General features: G+C 38.0%; 1 protein-coding gene across 3 annotated transcripts; it reads right to left on the bottom strand.

Annotated features, from left to right (window-relative positions):
- Window positions 1-518: 518 nt before the first annotated feature.
- On the bottom strand, window positions 519-11,530 carry fkbp5 (FKBP prolyl isomerase 5). 3 transcript variants are annotated; one of them, XM_078248654.1, is made up of 11 exons: window positions 11,220-11,530; window positions 7,411-7,517; window positions 7,110-7,254; window positions 5,534-5,676; window positions 4,420-4,534; window positions 4,146-4,302; window positions 2,498-2,588; window positions 2,193-2,276; window positions 1,920-2,105; window positions 1,522-1,761; window positions 519-620 (listed from the first exon to the last, which is right to left on the bottom strand). In XM_078248654.1, the coding sequence occupies exons 2-11, from the start codon at window positions 7,513-7,515 to the stop codon at window positions 519-521; spliced, it is 1,368 nt and encodes a 455-aa protein (XP_078104780.1). In that variant the 5' UTR covers window positions 7,516-7,517; window positions 11,220-11,530. The 3 variants fall into 3 exon arrangements, with proteins under 3 accessions (XP_078104780.1, XP_078104779.1, XP_078104781.1); XM_078248653.1 differs by having other exon boundaries at window positions 7,411-7,543; window positions 11,220-11,529; XM_078248655.1 differs by lacking the exon at window positions 519-620 and adding an exon at window positions 1,214-1,270 and having other exon boundaries at window positions 7,411-7,543.
- Window positions 11,531-16,270: the final 4,740 nt, after the last annotated feature.

Genomic DNA, 16,270 nt, shown 5'->3' with positions numbered 1-16,270 from the left:
TACATATTGCACATTTAGAAAATAGCAAAATTTCAAGTCTGAATCCTGAACACCTTGTGATACATACATGCAGCTGCCCAAGAAAAGGCTTAATACCAAATACAAGCCAGAGGTCTGAAAACCAGCACGTACAGTTTGGGAAACACACTGCGGAGGCACATCTGAACTCTACACAGTAGCCTAATGACAAATACAATGGAATTTTGAAGAACTTTTTTTTAAATAAAAGGTGGGGGCCAGAAGTGTTTAACAATCTTAACTCACTAATTCTGCAGGACTAATTCCACAGGGAGGTACGTCCTGGCATTTGCACATCGTCAGAATGGGAAGGGAAATGCTGTTTGGCTTGCAAACGTCTGTTTTCACTCTGCTTTATATGCAGGAATGGTAATGTTGGATTTTGGGATAAAGAGGTTTGGATTAGAAGCTTTTATACGACTTCGTTCATGCCTCTGCACCCTTGGCTTGGAAAGCAAATGAAGACATGTCTTTCTTTTTCGCCCTTTCAAATGTCACTTTTACGATGGACAGTCCTGACTCCTTCGCCGTCGCTTGATGCCCAATTCACCATTCATGCCGCTCTTCACACTCTCATCCCGCCTCCTTTTAGTCTTCCCAACCTGTTGAGATGAATTATACATGACTACCGGAGTCTAAAATAAACCACTGTTGATAAGGCAAGTCTTTAAACTGATAAAAATTATTATTAATTATTTCTTCAATCATACACTATGAATGTGCATTTCGTGAGAATGTGCCACCTTATGTAACAAACTGGAAATCAGTTATATATGTACAGTACATGTATGTACAGTAAAATATAAATTTGTCAAAATTAAGAATTTCTCTCTTTTTTTTACATTTTGTGTAATACTTTTTAACTTGAGATAATTTCTCCTTTTTAACAGAGAAGAGCATCTGCATCAATAGGTAAGAAAATAAACAAATTCATGAATGAACACTAGAGGTCAGCATAATAGTGATGAAAGCACAATAATACACAGGACGAGGATACAGCAGGGTGTTTTACTATCAAAATGTAATTGAAACCTTTGAGAAAAAAGAATCAGTTATAGTATTGTTATATATTTGAATTGTAGTACATTGTAGTACATTTGGTTGGTATAGTGGTGGGATGGATCTCCATCCATTGTATCAATAATTCTAACCATGATATCCAAAATGGCTGACCATTAGTTGAAAAATAATTCCCCCCTAAGTAGATTACCTAATTTATAGGAGTCAGATGTGCCCGATGTAATTTCCAGAGCTGAAATACAAATCAAATGTTCCTTTTTAACGCAAGAAGTGTTTTGGTAGGTCATAAAACTCTGAAAAGCTCTGAAAAACTGTGTGTGTGTGTGTGTGTGTGTGTGTGTGTGTGTGTGTGTGTGTGTGTGTGTGTGTGTGTGTGTGTGTGTATTTTATTTTTAGAGTTGTACTGGTTTCTTCTAATTTAAGATTATTGTTAGAAAAGAAAACACTTGTCTATATTTAGCCAAGAGCAGTGAGTTTACTGACCTTGGCATCCCGTTCTGCAAATTTCTGGAACATGTTGGCGTAGGTCTTCTTGTCCTGTTCATGATGTTCCTTAATCTTGCTCTGGCAGATGGAAATATGAGCACGGGCCGCTCGATTTGAGGGGTTGACTTGCAGCACGAGCTGAAAGTCTTCCATGGCAAGGCTGAACTCGTTACGAAGGAGACGGGCTTCCCCACGACGATACAAAGCCTTCTCATTGTGCTCATCGAGCTCAATCGCCTTAAACACACACACACACACACACACACACACACACACACACACACACACACACACACACACACACACACACAGTAATTAGTTAAGATACAGAGAGACAATGTAGTAAAAGTAAAATGTTAAATATAGATAAATACCATCAGGGCCTTGCAGCTCACCTTGTTGCAGTGGTCCACAGCTTGTGGGAACTCTTTTATCCGCAGGAAACACAACGCTAAGTTGAGGTGTGATGTCAATATAAAAGTCTGTATCTTCTTATGCTGATCCAGCCCAGTACCACACTCCATCTCTAGCCAGGAAATGATACGCTGGTACTGGATGACTGCCTGGTAGTATAGCCCTGCCTAATACAGAAAGATAATACCATTTTATGAACATGGTAACAATTAAGAAAAAAAATGTAAGACAAAAGATCAGCATGGGGACTGTACCTTAAAATACTGATTCCCTTTATGCTTAACTCCAACAGCCAAATTTAGCTTTTCAGGCAACTCCATTTCCCATGATTCTTTGGCCTTGTGGAAAAACAATTAACGTCATTTGTTTTAGGCAGTCAGCTGAAATTATCTACATAACTATGTAGGACTTTTTGAACTTTGCTCAAAGTGTGCTTGAATGAGTTTGTCTTAAAAAGAAAAATGAACCAAAGCCACACTACCGTATTAACAAAATCTAGTCTAATGTAGAGTTTGACTGTTTATTTCTTTACACATATAAAATAGTAAGCAGAGCTCACCCTTTTAAAGTCTTTGAGGGTAACTTCGTATATGATGTCTTTGTCTGGTCCAATTTTGTATTCCGGTTTACCTTTGTTTCCAAAGCCATACCTGTGAAAAAAGAAAAGATATTATGTCTGGTCATAATACAAAACATAACACCCCACGTCTACATATCAAACAGCCAAACTGAGTACAAAGATTGTATCAATTGTCAACAGTCAACTCAAGTCACTTGCCATTTAAACTATGGTGTGGGAAAGCACACCAGTGCATTTATTTAATACATGCCACTGGGGAAAATCCCCTTACCGGTTAAAATGTATACTATTCACAGTAATATTCCAGACACTTGCTCAAACTGCAATAATGTAAAAGAACACAATTTAATGGCTGATGTGAAGTTGGTCTATACCTTGATTATGTTAATGCAAAAGACAGTATTACAGCCAGTGTGTGCAATTTAATATGTGTATTTTGCAAGCGAAGAGGCTGATAGCTCTTACTTGCAAAAACACATCTGTAGGTAAGTGGATTAAGAAGATGGTGTCATGTATGGCATTAGAAGAAATGTCATACATATTGCAAAATAAACAAGATGCATTTTAAATAATATTGTACAGTTTCTTGAAAGGGAAGATATAGGAGTTACATTAGTGGAAATGAATAGTTCTGATTCTTATGAAGAGTAATTCATGTGGATTTGTGTGAATTAAGTTGGAGAAGCATTATGTATTAAGTATTTTCTGCTTTTCTTTCTGCTTTTTCTTTCTTTCTGTCTTTATTTCAGATTTGTTTCTGTGTGAGTTTACTACTTGTTAGCATTAACTCTCAGTATAAATTGTTCGTGTTGTATGAATTCCTAGGACTTTTTATTGCCTTTGCTTGAGGAGATAATGGGTGAGGTTGGTGTGGGCGGGGTTAAGGGAATGATATTATGTGGATTGGGCAGTACAATGCATTCTATTTACTTTACATACTTTTACTTAATTACGCCTTATTTCTGTCTAATATGAATTTTCTTCATATTTTGGATGACTGACTTCTCATTCAGATGTTCTTTCAGACCCAAATCACGCATTTCACTCTTCAAGAGTGATAGATATTACGCTTTTTAAAACTGACCCTGACAATTAAGAGATCAAAGGTACTGTACATGTAGGTTTTGGACCAATACAGAATATTGCTAAACCAATATCAGTACCATCCCACACTATATCAGGCAAATGTTAGCCTTTCATTAGTATTTGAGATTACTGTGAGAAGACAGACACAATACTGTTCAATCATATTTAATATATGTGAGTATGTTCTGACTCCACACACAAATGTACAAAATATATATTAATAGAATCAGTAACAGCATTGCTAAAATACTGGACCTTTGTAAATTTAGGCAAGCAGCATTGTGGGTGATCAGGGTCTGGACTACATTTTAAAATAGCAGAATTAATGTAATCATCATCCGACAGAAATCCTACATCAAGTACAATGAAATAAATGGTTCTTGGGGACATAATTGTATTTTGGCTTAACAGGTGTAATGGAGGACCACAGCATGAAAATCTGGCAGAGATTATTACCGAAAGCAATCCCACATAAAGACTGTCTCACTGCAACTGCATTGAGAGAGCAAAAGCAGTTTTTTAAGGTTTTTCAGTAACTTACCTTGGTTTTAAGTAAAGTAAACAGCACTCTCCTCTTTGCATCTTGTCCATGGCTCGGTCCACTCCGAAAGGAACGCCTTTATCTTCAGCCTCACCAACCACAAAGCTGACATCCCTGCAGTCAAACAGTCGACCACCACACTTTCCCTCTAGGTGCACTGTGGGTCATTCGACACAAATCATGACACAAGTTAACCTCTTATGTAGCCGTTTAATGTAGTGGTTATTTGGCACAGAATATCAGGAATTATCCAAGAAGAAAAAAATTGCCTTACCTTCAACACTTGCTCCATCGTTGGGATTAGTGTAACCGTCACCTTTGACCTTTATTCTTCTTATGATGCCGGAATCGTCTGTGAGAACCTCTCCTTCAAACTTTAGTAGCTCCATCTGTTTTGTTGTAAACTTGTATTCAATCATTGTTCTACACAAATATGGCTATGAAGCAAATGCTAAATCACAGCCCTGCAGAACCTGGTGTATGGTGTTACAGAGATGTGGGAGGAGAAAAACAAATATATAACAAAAAAGAAGTAGGAGTCGTCACATCATGTCATGGAAATAAAAAAAGGAGAAATAATGACTATTGGAGAAAACTAAAATAAATACATCTCTCTCAGCTAACTAAAGCCCTTTAACATCCAGTCCCCTCTTTTATATTCCCCCTAGCTTTAGGTTTGAAAAATCATCTTATTCCACTCTGTCTAACAGTATGCAGTATGTCTGTAAATATTGTTGCAACTATTCATTGCACCACTCCATTAAAAAATATTTGTTGTAATGACGAGACAGCACCTCCGTCATTAAACACTGACTGTCGCGATATCAACATGCAATATCATTGATGAGAATAAAATGTAGTATATAATAAAATAAAAACTCTTAATTTTTGTTGCCTTCCACCTTTTCTTCCCCTCGCTCTCTCTCTCTCTACTCTTGATCGCCGACGGTTCATTTACCGGATAGTTCCTGCACCGCCGGAAGTTCCGCCGGATTTGTCCCTCACTATCCGCTTTCTTTGTGTTTACTTTAAACTCAGGTTGCATCAAGGAACATTAACCGGAACCTCTGAACACATTACACGCTGAAAATGGCAAGTTTTGAAGAACATTCGGGTCGTGCAACAAGCCAGACCTACTTGGTTCGTTAAGTGGATGATATTATCTAACTGGGATGTTTTGGGACCTATTGGCAGGGATTTGCTATGGACAAAATACACACGGTGATACACTGGTAAAAGCAAATTATGTTTAAGCATGTATCCAGCTAATTTCAATAGCTCAGTTTAACTGAAATCTGCAGGGACTGACACATACTTCTAAATTATCAGGGTCCCTCAGTGTGATGTAATTCATGGCACAAATGGCCGCACTAATGTGGCATACCTACCTCAAACACTACTGAAGAGTTGGGAGGAATTTTTTTAGGATTTCCAGCAGATCCATAAGCGTACTCTGGCTTACACAGGAACGTGCACACCTCACCTCTCTGCATGGACAACACAGCAATATCCCAGGCCTTGAGGACTTGTCCTGTGAGTGGATGAAGCAAATAAAAAAAAACTGTAAGAGATGTTACTGAGAATAAAATGTAGTTTAAAAAAATAACAACTCATCATTTTCGTTGCCTACCACCTTTTCTTCCCCTCTCTATCAAACACAGACACACACTCACACCGCTGGCGCAAGCTGAGTCCGTCTCTATACTTGGTCCTGTTCGAGTGGTTGATTAATGCATATTTTTGCGGATTGGCTTTCATAACGAGCCGGGTGAGTGCGTCTGAACTAGGGATGTAACGATTACCGGTGTAACAGTAAACCACGATAAAAATGTTGCCGATAACAATTACCGTTTTCATTTAAAATATCATAATAATCAAGGTGGATTACCACAGTGTGGAAACCGTGTGTTTAATCTTTCCCAGCTTCATCCGAGTCTTACGTAGCCTACAACGTGCGTTTCTTGAAGTTGGAATCATGGCGGAAGGTGGAGATGACATCGCTCAGGACATTCATCAGCCTATTGCCTATATATTTGTAATATAATAAACACTGTTTTACTTTTTGAAACTATTTCAGCTTGTGTAGGCCTATCAGTGCTTTCTGAACATATTGAACACACTTTTAAAAATACCGCGATAATACCGAAAACCGTGATAATTTTGGTCATTATAACCGTGAGGTTACATTTTCAAACTGTTACATCCCTAGTCTGAATCGAGCATTTCATTCTTATTCATTAAACCAGAGGTTAAAGTGGGCCAGAATGATCGGTCACTTTCGATTAATAAGTAAATTATAAATTGCCAGTTTCACTGGCACACGTCTATGGTTAGTTGACATGTCTGTAAAGCTGGATGTTTTGAGTTGTTGTCGACTAAAACTATGAAAGATAAAAATGACTTAAATGTGACTAAAACTAATAAACATTTCCTTTTAAAGACTAAGACTACACTACACTGCTCCGCTAAGTGTATTCCACTGAGTGTTTCTGAGCACAAGTAGCCACGATTTGAGCGTGTTTTCAGGGGCAGATTTATTCAATTGGTTTTGCTGTATTTGTTTTACTTTTCAAAATGTCTCTAACTGGGAATGGTGATATTGGCAGTGGTAGAAGATGTACCAAAAACTTTTTTAAACTAAAAGTTTAAAGTTTTTAAAAGTTAAACTATTAACTATTAATAGTAAAACTATTCATACAGCACAGTACAAGTACTGCATTCAAATGTTTACTTAAAGTAAAGATGCAGTCACACAATTTTACAGGTGTGTAGTTGACATCAAAATGAAGGCCGGGTTTCAAGATGGGTGTGGTCCGTATTAATTGAGGTGCTGGTGAGTGGAGGGGTCAATCATCTCATCTAACTCTCAGCAAGTAAGCATATTTTCCAAAATATCAAACTATTAATGTAAGAGACAACACAAAGGCACCTTCAGGTACGACAGTAGTGCATAAAGTCACCTACCTTTGCCCACATTGAAGCAAAAAGGTTCTCTGCGATCTCGACTGCTGTCAAATTTCTTCCCAGTGAGCAGCTTTCCAGTGTAGTGGACGACCACTCTGTCTCCAATCATTGGCCGCTCTCCATCGAGCCCCTGACGCTTCACAACCTGCAGACAGAACAGTTCAACGGAGAAACATTTTAAACAGAAAATATAGAAGAGATAAGAGATCATGAGAAATCATGACCATGCCATATGGTGGAACAATGAGTCCTACTTGTGACTACAATAAAACATTAACGTTAAAGCAATGACAATAAATACCTTGATGACTCCTTGGTCTTTACTAGGTGTTACATCGATGCCCTTTGCAGCAAACACGGCTGTGGCTAGCTGGCCATCGATAGTCAGATCCTGATCAGTGGTCATTTCTGCGGGTGGGCATCACACGTCAACACTGTTATGAACACACAAGCCTATGTGTTAGCAATCTGAGCACCATAAATAACATGTCTTCATGTCTCATGTTTTCACTTTAGGACAAACTCGCAACAAGGAAAATGGCACATGAAATAAATCTAATTTGTGGAGCTGGACTGGAAAATCACAGTTTCTGTTTCACAAAAATACCAATCCAAGATCTCCATAATCCATCCAGTAAATATGACTTTCTCCTCCACATTATATAACTTGTAGCTATTTAAGGACACATGTTCTAAAGCAATGTACTGTACTGGAGATATATTTACAGTTTTATTACAAAAGCCACAGTAGCATTGATCCCAGCTGTATGAGGAACATTACTTTGCACTGCAGTTCTGAAATCACTTAACTGTACCGCACCTTGTCTGATCCCCCACAGATGAAGTAAATACATAAATATAATGTCAAAGGCAGCAGCGTGTTGCTTACTTCAGTCAGTTATTTTGTAACACGAGCTGCACTTAACAAAGTACAGTATGTTCAAGAGTATTATTTTATGGCCCTTTGTTCTCTTTGTCAATCAATAAATGACATCCGCATATTTTATGCGCAGCAAAATTAAATCTGCAGCACGGCAGAACCTCATTTCGATATCTTCACTGTTTTTTGTAATGAGTATTTCAACATTAGTCTTTTCTTCTGAAAGCCTTGTATGCGCAGGGGAAGTGTGGGCTCAACTATGCTCACACACTGTACTGATAAAGCTGCGCCATCACAAATACAGTCTTGTAATTTCTCTTTGTGTTGAGGCAGGTTAACATCTTGAGTTTGATCATGACTCCAATTCAGAGGTGATACACTAATATACTTATCAGAATATGAGGCTATATGCTGTCTGGTTTTGTCTGGTGATGTTGATGTGATATAGCTCAAATTTTGTCTCCTCTAGGTCTTCCAGGCTGGGTTACTGTTACAGTAGCATATGTGACCTCTCCCAGCATGACCATCATGTCTACATAACTAGTGGTCCCTTTTAAAGATTTTTATAGCACCAATTCTCATTCCAAATACTGCACAGTATACTGTCACCTTCTTTGTCAAATTCTTTCTCACAGAAATAGTATCAAACAAATCAGACAAAGAATTCAATTTGCCAAAATAAAAACAAGATAGATAGATCGAAAGATAGATAGATAGTGTTACAGCTGCTAAACGTTGCCTCCCTCATCACAGGAGCAATCATCAACATCGCAGTTACTCGATGCCTCAATACACATGGCTGCAGGCATTTTCAGTCTGCCCTGGCAGGATAATATTGACATTGTTTGAAGACAATGAAAAAGCTAGTTAGCTAAGACGTTAACACTTGCTCGAATAGCATCAGCTCACAGTTGCTCTGGGACTGGACTGGAATGTCACTGTTAGGCCGGAGTTATGAAGTAACGATTACAAATGAAAATTTAACATCTACTACAATAAAAATGGACGTTAGCCTGACCAACAAGTGTTTTCTGATTCTGAAAGACTCCCAACACTGCTGCTTGTCCCCTTTATATTTAAAAGTGCAACGCTTCAAGCCTAAATTGGCTCTTCATCAGGTACAGAGGTATAAAGCCAATATAGGCCTGAAATGTTTCTAAATGTAATAAAGTTAAAACAAGTGTTTAAAGGAGCGCTCTGCTGTGTTTTTAATCACCACTTAACAGAGATGGTTTAAGGTTAAAGAGGTAGCTCTTATTCCCTGCAATAGTTTTCTAGATTTTTCCACCAGTTGTCCTGTCTTTACTTTACTCAGAACATTCCAAATGCTGTTGATGACCATGTGCAAATATTAGGATATTCTGCCGTGGTGACTAAGTTCTTAAAAAGCCTGTAGTAGGAAAATGAAGAAGCAGAGCTTGACCTGAGATGCATCAACTTGGCAATACACTCATTGCGTTGAATATTGATTAAGAAATCAATTTGAACTCATTTTCCTAGCGTGAGAACAATCTTAGTAACAGTAACAGCCCAAGCCATAGTGCACCCATGTTCCTCGAGCCACATGGTAAAACCTAAAAACATCGGTCTTACTGATATCTGCTCAATTTATTCTGCTTCTTCAATTGTGTGTGTCACTTTCAAAGATCAAGAGTCATTTACTAAACTCTTTAGCACAAGCACAGCACATTTCTGTCTCTTCTGTTCCAACAACTCGTCCTGTGTCTTTTAAATTTCATGGATTTCATCTTAGATGTAACTCGTTGTGCGTGCGTGTGTGTGTGTGTGTGTGTGTGTGTGTGTGTCTGAACACAATGTTCCTTCTATTCACAGTTCCCCGCTGGCAAAGCCTGATGGTGTTTACCAATCTGAGACCCCCTCACGTACAACCCAGCTTCAATTTCTGAATGAAAGTAAGCTGATTTGAATTATTCTAATTGACCATTTACATTAATACACAATTTAAATGTAAAGAAAGCAAGTGGAGTTATAGCATTATGAGTTACCATTAAAAACAAATTACTATCATGAAAACTTACTCATTCCATCAATTTTATCATTTCACTTTTTGCTTCTTCTAAATGAAAGAATTCATTATTAAACGCTGAACAGGTAACCCACTGCAAATAGTTACAACACAGATAAAATGGCATGTAGGCTACATGTATCTAAACTCAGATACCCTGCGGAGGAATGCAGGAACAGAACATAATGAGGCAAAGACCACATCCACAGACGCACACGGTGTATCTGTACATTCTGTCTCATATCCGTACTCTGCTGCTGATTCATACAGTATGAGAACATATGAGAACACCCTGAGCATGACAGACTCATAGCCTGACATCCTGAGGCTGAGCATTGTCTGGCATTGGAGATTATTGTTTAACCTGACAAAGACATCAGGCAGTTCACAAAATTATGCAAGAAAAGCTGCTTTTATGGACATCGCTTTTTGGAAATGCTGCTACAGTGGTGTATTTTAATCTTTACATGTCAGTGTATTTGGACAAGAAGTTGTGTAAATTAATTAAATATCTCCCTCAGGCAGTGTGATTCATCTATGAGACTTTGTTTCAACCCGTGTCTATGTCGGCAGGCCAACTCTGCTCAATCTAACCACCTCATCTAAATCTAAATACACATAAGACACATACAATTCTATTCTATTCTCTATAAAGACTGTGATAATACCATAGCCTATATTTAAAGTTATTCAGAGGTTACCATTATGTCCTGTAATGTACAACGTGGTTCACAATTAATAGGAATTCGCACAGAATGAACTAGAGTTACTGTTACCAATTCTCAGAAACAGTAAATACCACCTGTACTTTATGAAGAACACCTAAAGCCTAAAGGGATCCTACATGTAAACTGTTGTCCTCATCCACCTCCATTGGAAACCACACACACACACACAGTCTTATCAGCCTTTATTTTCCAGAGCAAAGTGGGAGCTGTAACCTTAAATGCCCCCACACGTGTGACAAATTCAACATCCACCCTAAAACATCTTATTATCAGACAACCTTAACTGGACATGTTGTTGTTTTCGTCATTAACGGTTTTTTAGACTCGTTTTTATGTTTATGATGTATAACAAGTGTCCATTTAACTCAGCCAGGCGTGAACAGAAAGCACTAGAAAGCCGGTAAACCGTATGCAATAATTAACTCGTTAATGAAATATTTTACGGCAGAATAGATGGAATAGAGTAAATGACTTACATTTCCTTGCGCTCCTTTTTTGTTGTTCCTTTCCCGAAACGGCCGATGACCCGCTGAAATTTCGGTCAGTTGCCTATTTTTTTTTAACCGCGTCTATTCCTCCTAATTTCAGCCCGCCCTTCTCATCTCATACCCAGGGTACTAAATGTTCTGGCCATGTGGTTATTATGTCGAGTTGTTTTTGTCCTGTTTTCCCTTTATTCCTTTCCTCTGTAGTGGCGATGAACGTGCCAGTGAAATAAAGCCACATGGACAGACTTCAAAATGACACTGGTGAGGAAGATAGGCAGACACACAAGAGATAGAGAGAGAGAGAGAGAGAGAGAGAGAGAGAGAGAGAGAGAGCGTAGAAGAGTTGTGGGAGGGCGTTTAGTGTAAAATTAAGGGGCAGGTCTTGGAAAGCAGCCACAAAGTAACACAATGTTCCGGCTGTACTGTAGCCGTACCGCTGCTGATGAGAACACTGTGTTCCAATAGACACCCTGACCTGTAACCCGTTCCGTGCCGAGCCAGGCCGGGAACAGTACAGTCTGTACCGCAGCAGGCTGTCCTCTCCACTCAGTTTACAACACGTATCAACACTGCCGTGTAATAACCGAGCCCTAACCACACAGACGGAATGTGTAAGCACCTAAATAAAAGCACACACTACTGCCCGATAAGTCGTGAGCTGAGACGACTTACTGTTTCTGTAAACCGCGCTTTTTTTATTTATTTTTATTTTTGTTTACCGGGGATTTTGACGCTAAAGTAAAGTTGCTGTAACGTTTCGTGAAGGTAGGGATTTCGACAAATGCGCTTAAGTGTAGGTCTTTTGTTGTTTTTTGCCTCCTGTCTGTTGGAGTTTTTTCTTTATTGTGATTTTTACTGTGTGGCGATGATTTGTCAACAACATGCGTTTATTACTGCGGTAGTGAAACAAGTATTCAAATATTTTAACTAAAAGTAGCAACACTGATGAAAAACTATCACAATTACAGGTCATCATTTTGTACTAAATTAAATGTGAACAAATTGAGTAGGCTAGCCTAGTACAACATATTTAAGGATTAAAAGTAAAAAAATAAAAATAAAATAGGCTACGCACCCAGACGTATGGTTCTTGATAGGCTAATGGTCTAAGTGGTTTTATGTGTAATTATTTTCATTTTGGGATGTATGTTTTCTTTTTAAATTACATTCCTATTAGAGTGACTAAATGTGATTGTAGCCTACAGCTAATGTTCATCTTTATTATAGGCGACTAAAATCATCTGTATTCCTTTCTGCATGACAAGCTATATAATTTTGTAGCAGTGTTCATACACTGTTAATTTATTTTAATTTAGCAGTTGTCCATCTCTCACACATGTGGATGTAAACACACACACACACACACACACACACACATTACGGTTTCTTATTTTCTTTAGATATTCTATTTCTTTGGAAGATTGAGGCTCTCTGATAATGTATTAATGAGCAAAGGTCTGGTTGTTACTTCTTGTGAAGTATAATGCATCATACTTTATGAGCTGTTGTTTAGCAAGTCGAAAGGAGCCAGTTGAGGTGGTTTGGGCATTTGGTAAGGATGCCCGCTGGACGCCTCCCTAGGGAGGTGTTCCATGCACATCCAGCTGGGAGCAGGGGGAAGACCCAGGACTAGGTGGAGAGATTACTGTATATCTCCACCCTGGCCTGGGAACACCTTGCCTCAGTAAATACTAAAGGTAAAAGTACATACTGTCAAAGTGGAGAGGTAGAGTATCATATGCATCATCATTTGCATCATATTTTATGAGCTCTTGTTTTGCAAGTCAAATCTTAATCTGCAAATAAAATAGTGCAGCTATTTCAAAGTTAAAGATATAATTATTTTCTATGAAAGGTATTGTTAATGTAAATGTGAATGACCAGTATGTTAGAACTGTAACTTCAGTAAAAATGTTTAGTTACCTCCCCCCCTAAGGTTCCCTATGTGATCCATGAAACAAGTAGCCTATTACTTAGAAGTATTAGACCATAGCATTAACATACAAGTAAATATCCAATGGTAATTATTGTGAAGGATAGTAAGGATAGCCAGTCAGTGTCAAATGACAATTTAAAGTTAAACGTGGTCCAGGTGTTGATTTTACTTCATGTAATGTTAGGAATATGGCATCATATTTTATGAGCTCTTGTTTTGAAAGAAACCGTAATCTGCAAAGAAAAGAGTGGTTATCAGGGAAATGCAATTAAGCATATCTGAAATGTAAAGGAAATGTTCAAGGTCTACTATCTCAAAATTGTACCTATATTCAATACTTGAGTAAATATGTTTAATTACTTCTAACTGACATGTTCTCCTATGTCACATATAGTACATGAGCAAGTCTGACACAGAACAGAGTAGTTGTAGGAGTTTCATTTATTTATTTAACAGGGACACTGCTCATTAATCAACAGCAAAGCAACTGTAAATGAGCCAGATTTAGCTCAGCAGGCCAATTTGTTTTTAGGAGTTATTGTCTCAACAGTTTGGGAGAAAAAAAAACCTGTATAGATGCGTATTGATGAAATCCTGTTTTCAATTGGTCCTGTCAGTACAAGTATGAGATATACAGTATTACATACAAAAATGTAAATTTAAGATAAGATAGATAAGAGAGACTGTATTGTCATCCATATATGACAATGTGCAGTACAGTTCATAGAGGAACAAAATTGTGTTTCCCTGCTCGCGGTGCAAAAACAAAAACATGAACAAATGGATCTAAGGTGCAAACAACAAGATACAAAAACAGATACAACTAGTGCAATAATAGAAAATATAAATGCAAGTAGCGTAAATAAATGTAAACAAATTTAAAGTGAATGAACAACAGTAAAAGCAGTTCCCTGTGGATAAGATCATTATTCATCTGCTTTTGTGTTTAAATAAAGAGCATGAGATGTTAGAATGTCTTTGATGAAGTCAGGCTTTCACTGAAGCAAGACATATACATCAGTGTTTGCAACTTCCAATTAAAGTCATAAAAGATGTTTATGGCTTTGCCTTTTCTACCTTTGTGGTCTGAGGATACTGGTATGTTATTATGCCCAGAATGTTTGCAATACAGCATACTTTATGGCTACGCTTTCCATTTATGTTCAGCAACAATATGCTGCATTCAAATGGTTGAAAAAAACTTGAAAATGTGGCATAGATTCTTGGTGTGAGTATATTGTCTTAACTACTTGAACTGAGGTGCTCAGATAGTTAAAACTTCATTGCAGGTTTCTGGTGGGTGAATCCTGCAGTCAGAGGTGGTAAGGACACTGTCTGACCAAGGGAACATGAGGATCCCGTTAATTATAAAGGTGACGGAACACAAGGGAACCTGATTGTGCAAACCTACAGGGATGTTATCAACCGGCTAAGTAATCTTCTGAGTTATCCGAAGAAAGATTTCACACACTCTCGCATTAGAACATTAAAAGAGAAAATGGTAGAGAAACAGAATGACGGTCTTGTGAACTAACAACACAACCAGCCCTCACCATGCACCACCAACCACCTGAAGCCATTAACAATAAATACATAAATACTTTTTAAAAACTGATCATGGCTCCAGCTCCGGCAGAGATTTGTTTGTTTTCCTAAACACTCGTCTGTATCGCAGTGTCCTAGTAGTTTTGTTGGCACTTCCTCCCATCTTGTATGCGTAAGTGGAGGTCAAAAATTAACTCAGCTGACCTGAGCTGAACTGCAATGCATGAATAGATTTCTATATTGACACACAGCCTGACATGTCTTCCTTTCTGAAACATCATGAAAGCTTTCTGTTGTGGTGAAAGCAGCAACTCGGTAGGACACAGGGAAATTAGACGCTTTAAGGTTAAATCAAGAGTTTGTAGCGGTCTCATATAAATATAATAAACATATTTATATGGACCTATTACTCATGTTTTGAGCTTTAGAGCCTCTTACCGCTCTAAAAAAAAGAGCTCAATACTCACTAAAAAGTTGAAAATTGTTCTGTTAAAATAAACGAATAAACAGTAGGTCTTCTTGATGATTGGTTTATACATTTACTAAATACTGCATGCACTAAGTACTAAAATCTGACAAGCAGTTGCGAGAATACATCTGTCTGAATGAGTGTCTTGGTGTAACCAGAAGCACACGGGTAAGTTCATTCAGGGATACAGGCTGTACAGTCATCAGGAAGTGAAACAGAACAGAATGTGCTGTACTAATCTGATTGAAAAACACCGCCCTGAGTGAAGGCATGAAAAAAAAAAAAAGAGGTTTCATTTAAACAGCTAAAAGGAGAATCCTTTGGCATCAGGAGCTTAACTCTTCATTTGGTGATACAAAAGACAAGTGGTGAGGATAAGGTTAGAAAAGCAGTCACTCTCACACAAACATGCACGCTGCGGCTAAAATAAAGCTGGGCAGCATAATGCTCTTTGTTTGTGTTCTAGGCATCCGTGTTACGTACATGGGAGTAATCTCCTGAGTGATCCCTTTTATCCCTGAACTTTTGCCCCCTGAAGCAGGAGTTCTTTACTGCTGTCTGCCATGGACCCCAAATAAATGATTCCTCTCTTCTGCTGATGAAGAAAATACAGTGACTAACAGGACAGACCTTTTTTTCTGTTCATTTCAACTTAAACCTTAAAGGACTACAGTATATTTTGTTATTTTCAAAATTCTGTGCTCATTTTCTTTCCTTAGATAATCAGTCATGATGAGTTTACTAAACAGATAAAGTTGTCAGTTGTGAAAGAAGTATTCATCTGTATATGTTTTGTTTCCCTCTGAAATGTAGCAAAGTAGACGTACTCTATGAAGTGGCAGAAAATTAGAGTATCCATTTGGAGAGGTCAAAAGCTTAGCAGAGGAGGTTATTTTAGACATTAAAATGACCTGTATTCATTTATGAATATAATTAGCCTTTATATCTAATTGTAGGTGCTTTTCTGTGATTTTTCCTCTGCACCATTGTGGAAGTTTGGTTATTTAGTAGCCTGTGCACTAGATTACTCTCATGCCTGTTCTAGTCCTGGAACAATCTTCAGGCCAAGCTAAAACGTGAGACCCTTAT

The sequence above is a fragment of the Sander vitreus genome, chromosome 4 (genome assembly GCF_031162955.1).
Source record: "Sander vitreus isolate 19-12246 chromosome 4, sanVit1, whole genome shotgun sequence".
NCBI classification, from domain to species: domain Eukaryota; kingdom Metazoa; phylum Chordata; class Actinopteri; order Perciformes; family Percidae; genus Sander; species Sander vitreus.
This window is presented reverse-complemented; position numbering and strand designations above follow the sequence as displayed.

What these genes read in the sequence shown, in the direction of transcription:
- fkbp5 (XM_078248654.1), bottom strand. Translation starts at nt 7,515, where the DNA reads ATGACCACTGATCAGGATCTGACTATCGATGGCCAGCTAGCCACAGCC. An exon ending in TTACTTTACTTAAAACCAAG is followed by an intron (nt 2,589 to 4,145) that starts GTAAGTTACTGA and finishes CTTTTTTCACAG; the next exon opens with GTATGGCTTTGGAAACAAAG. An exon ending in AAGGGAATCAGTATTTTAAG is followed by an intron (nt 2,106 to 2,192) that starts GTACAGTCCCCA and finishes TTTCTGTATTAG; the next exon opens with GCAGGGCTATACTACCAGGC.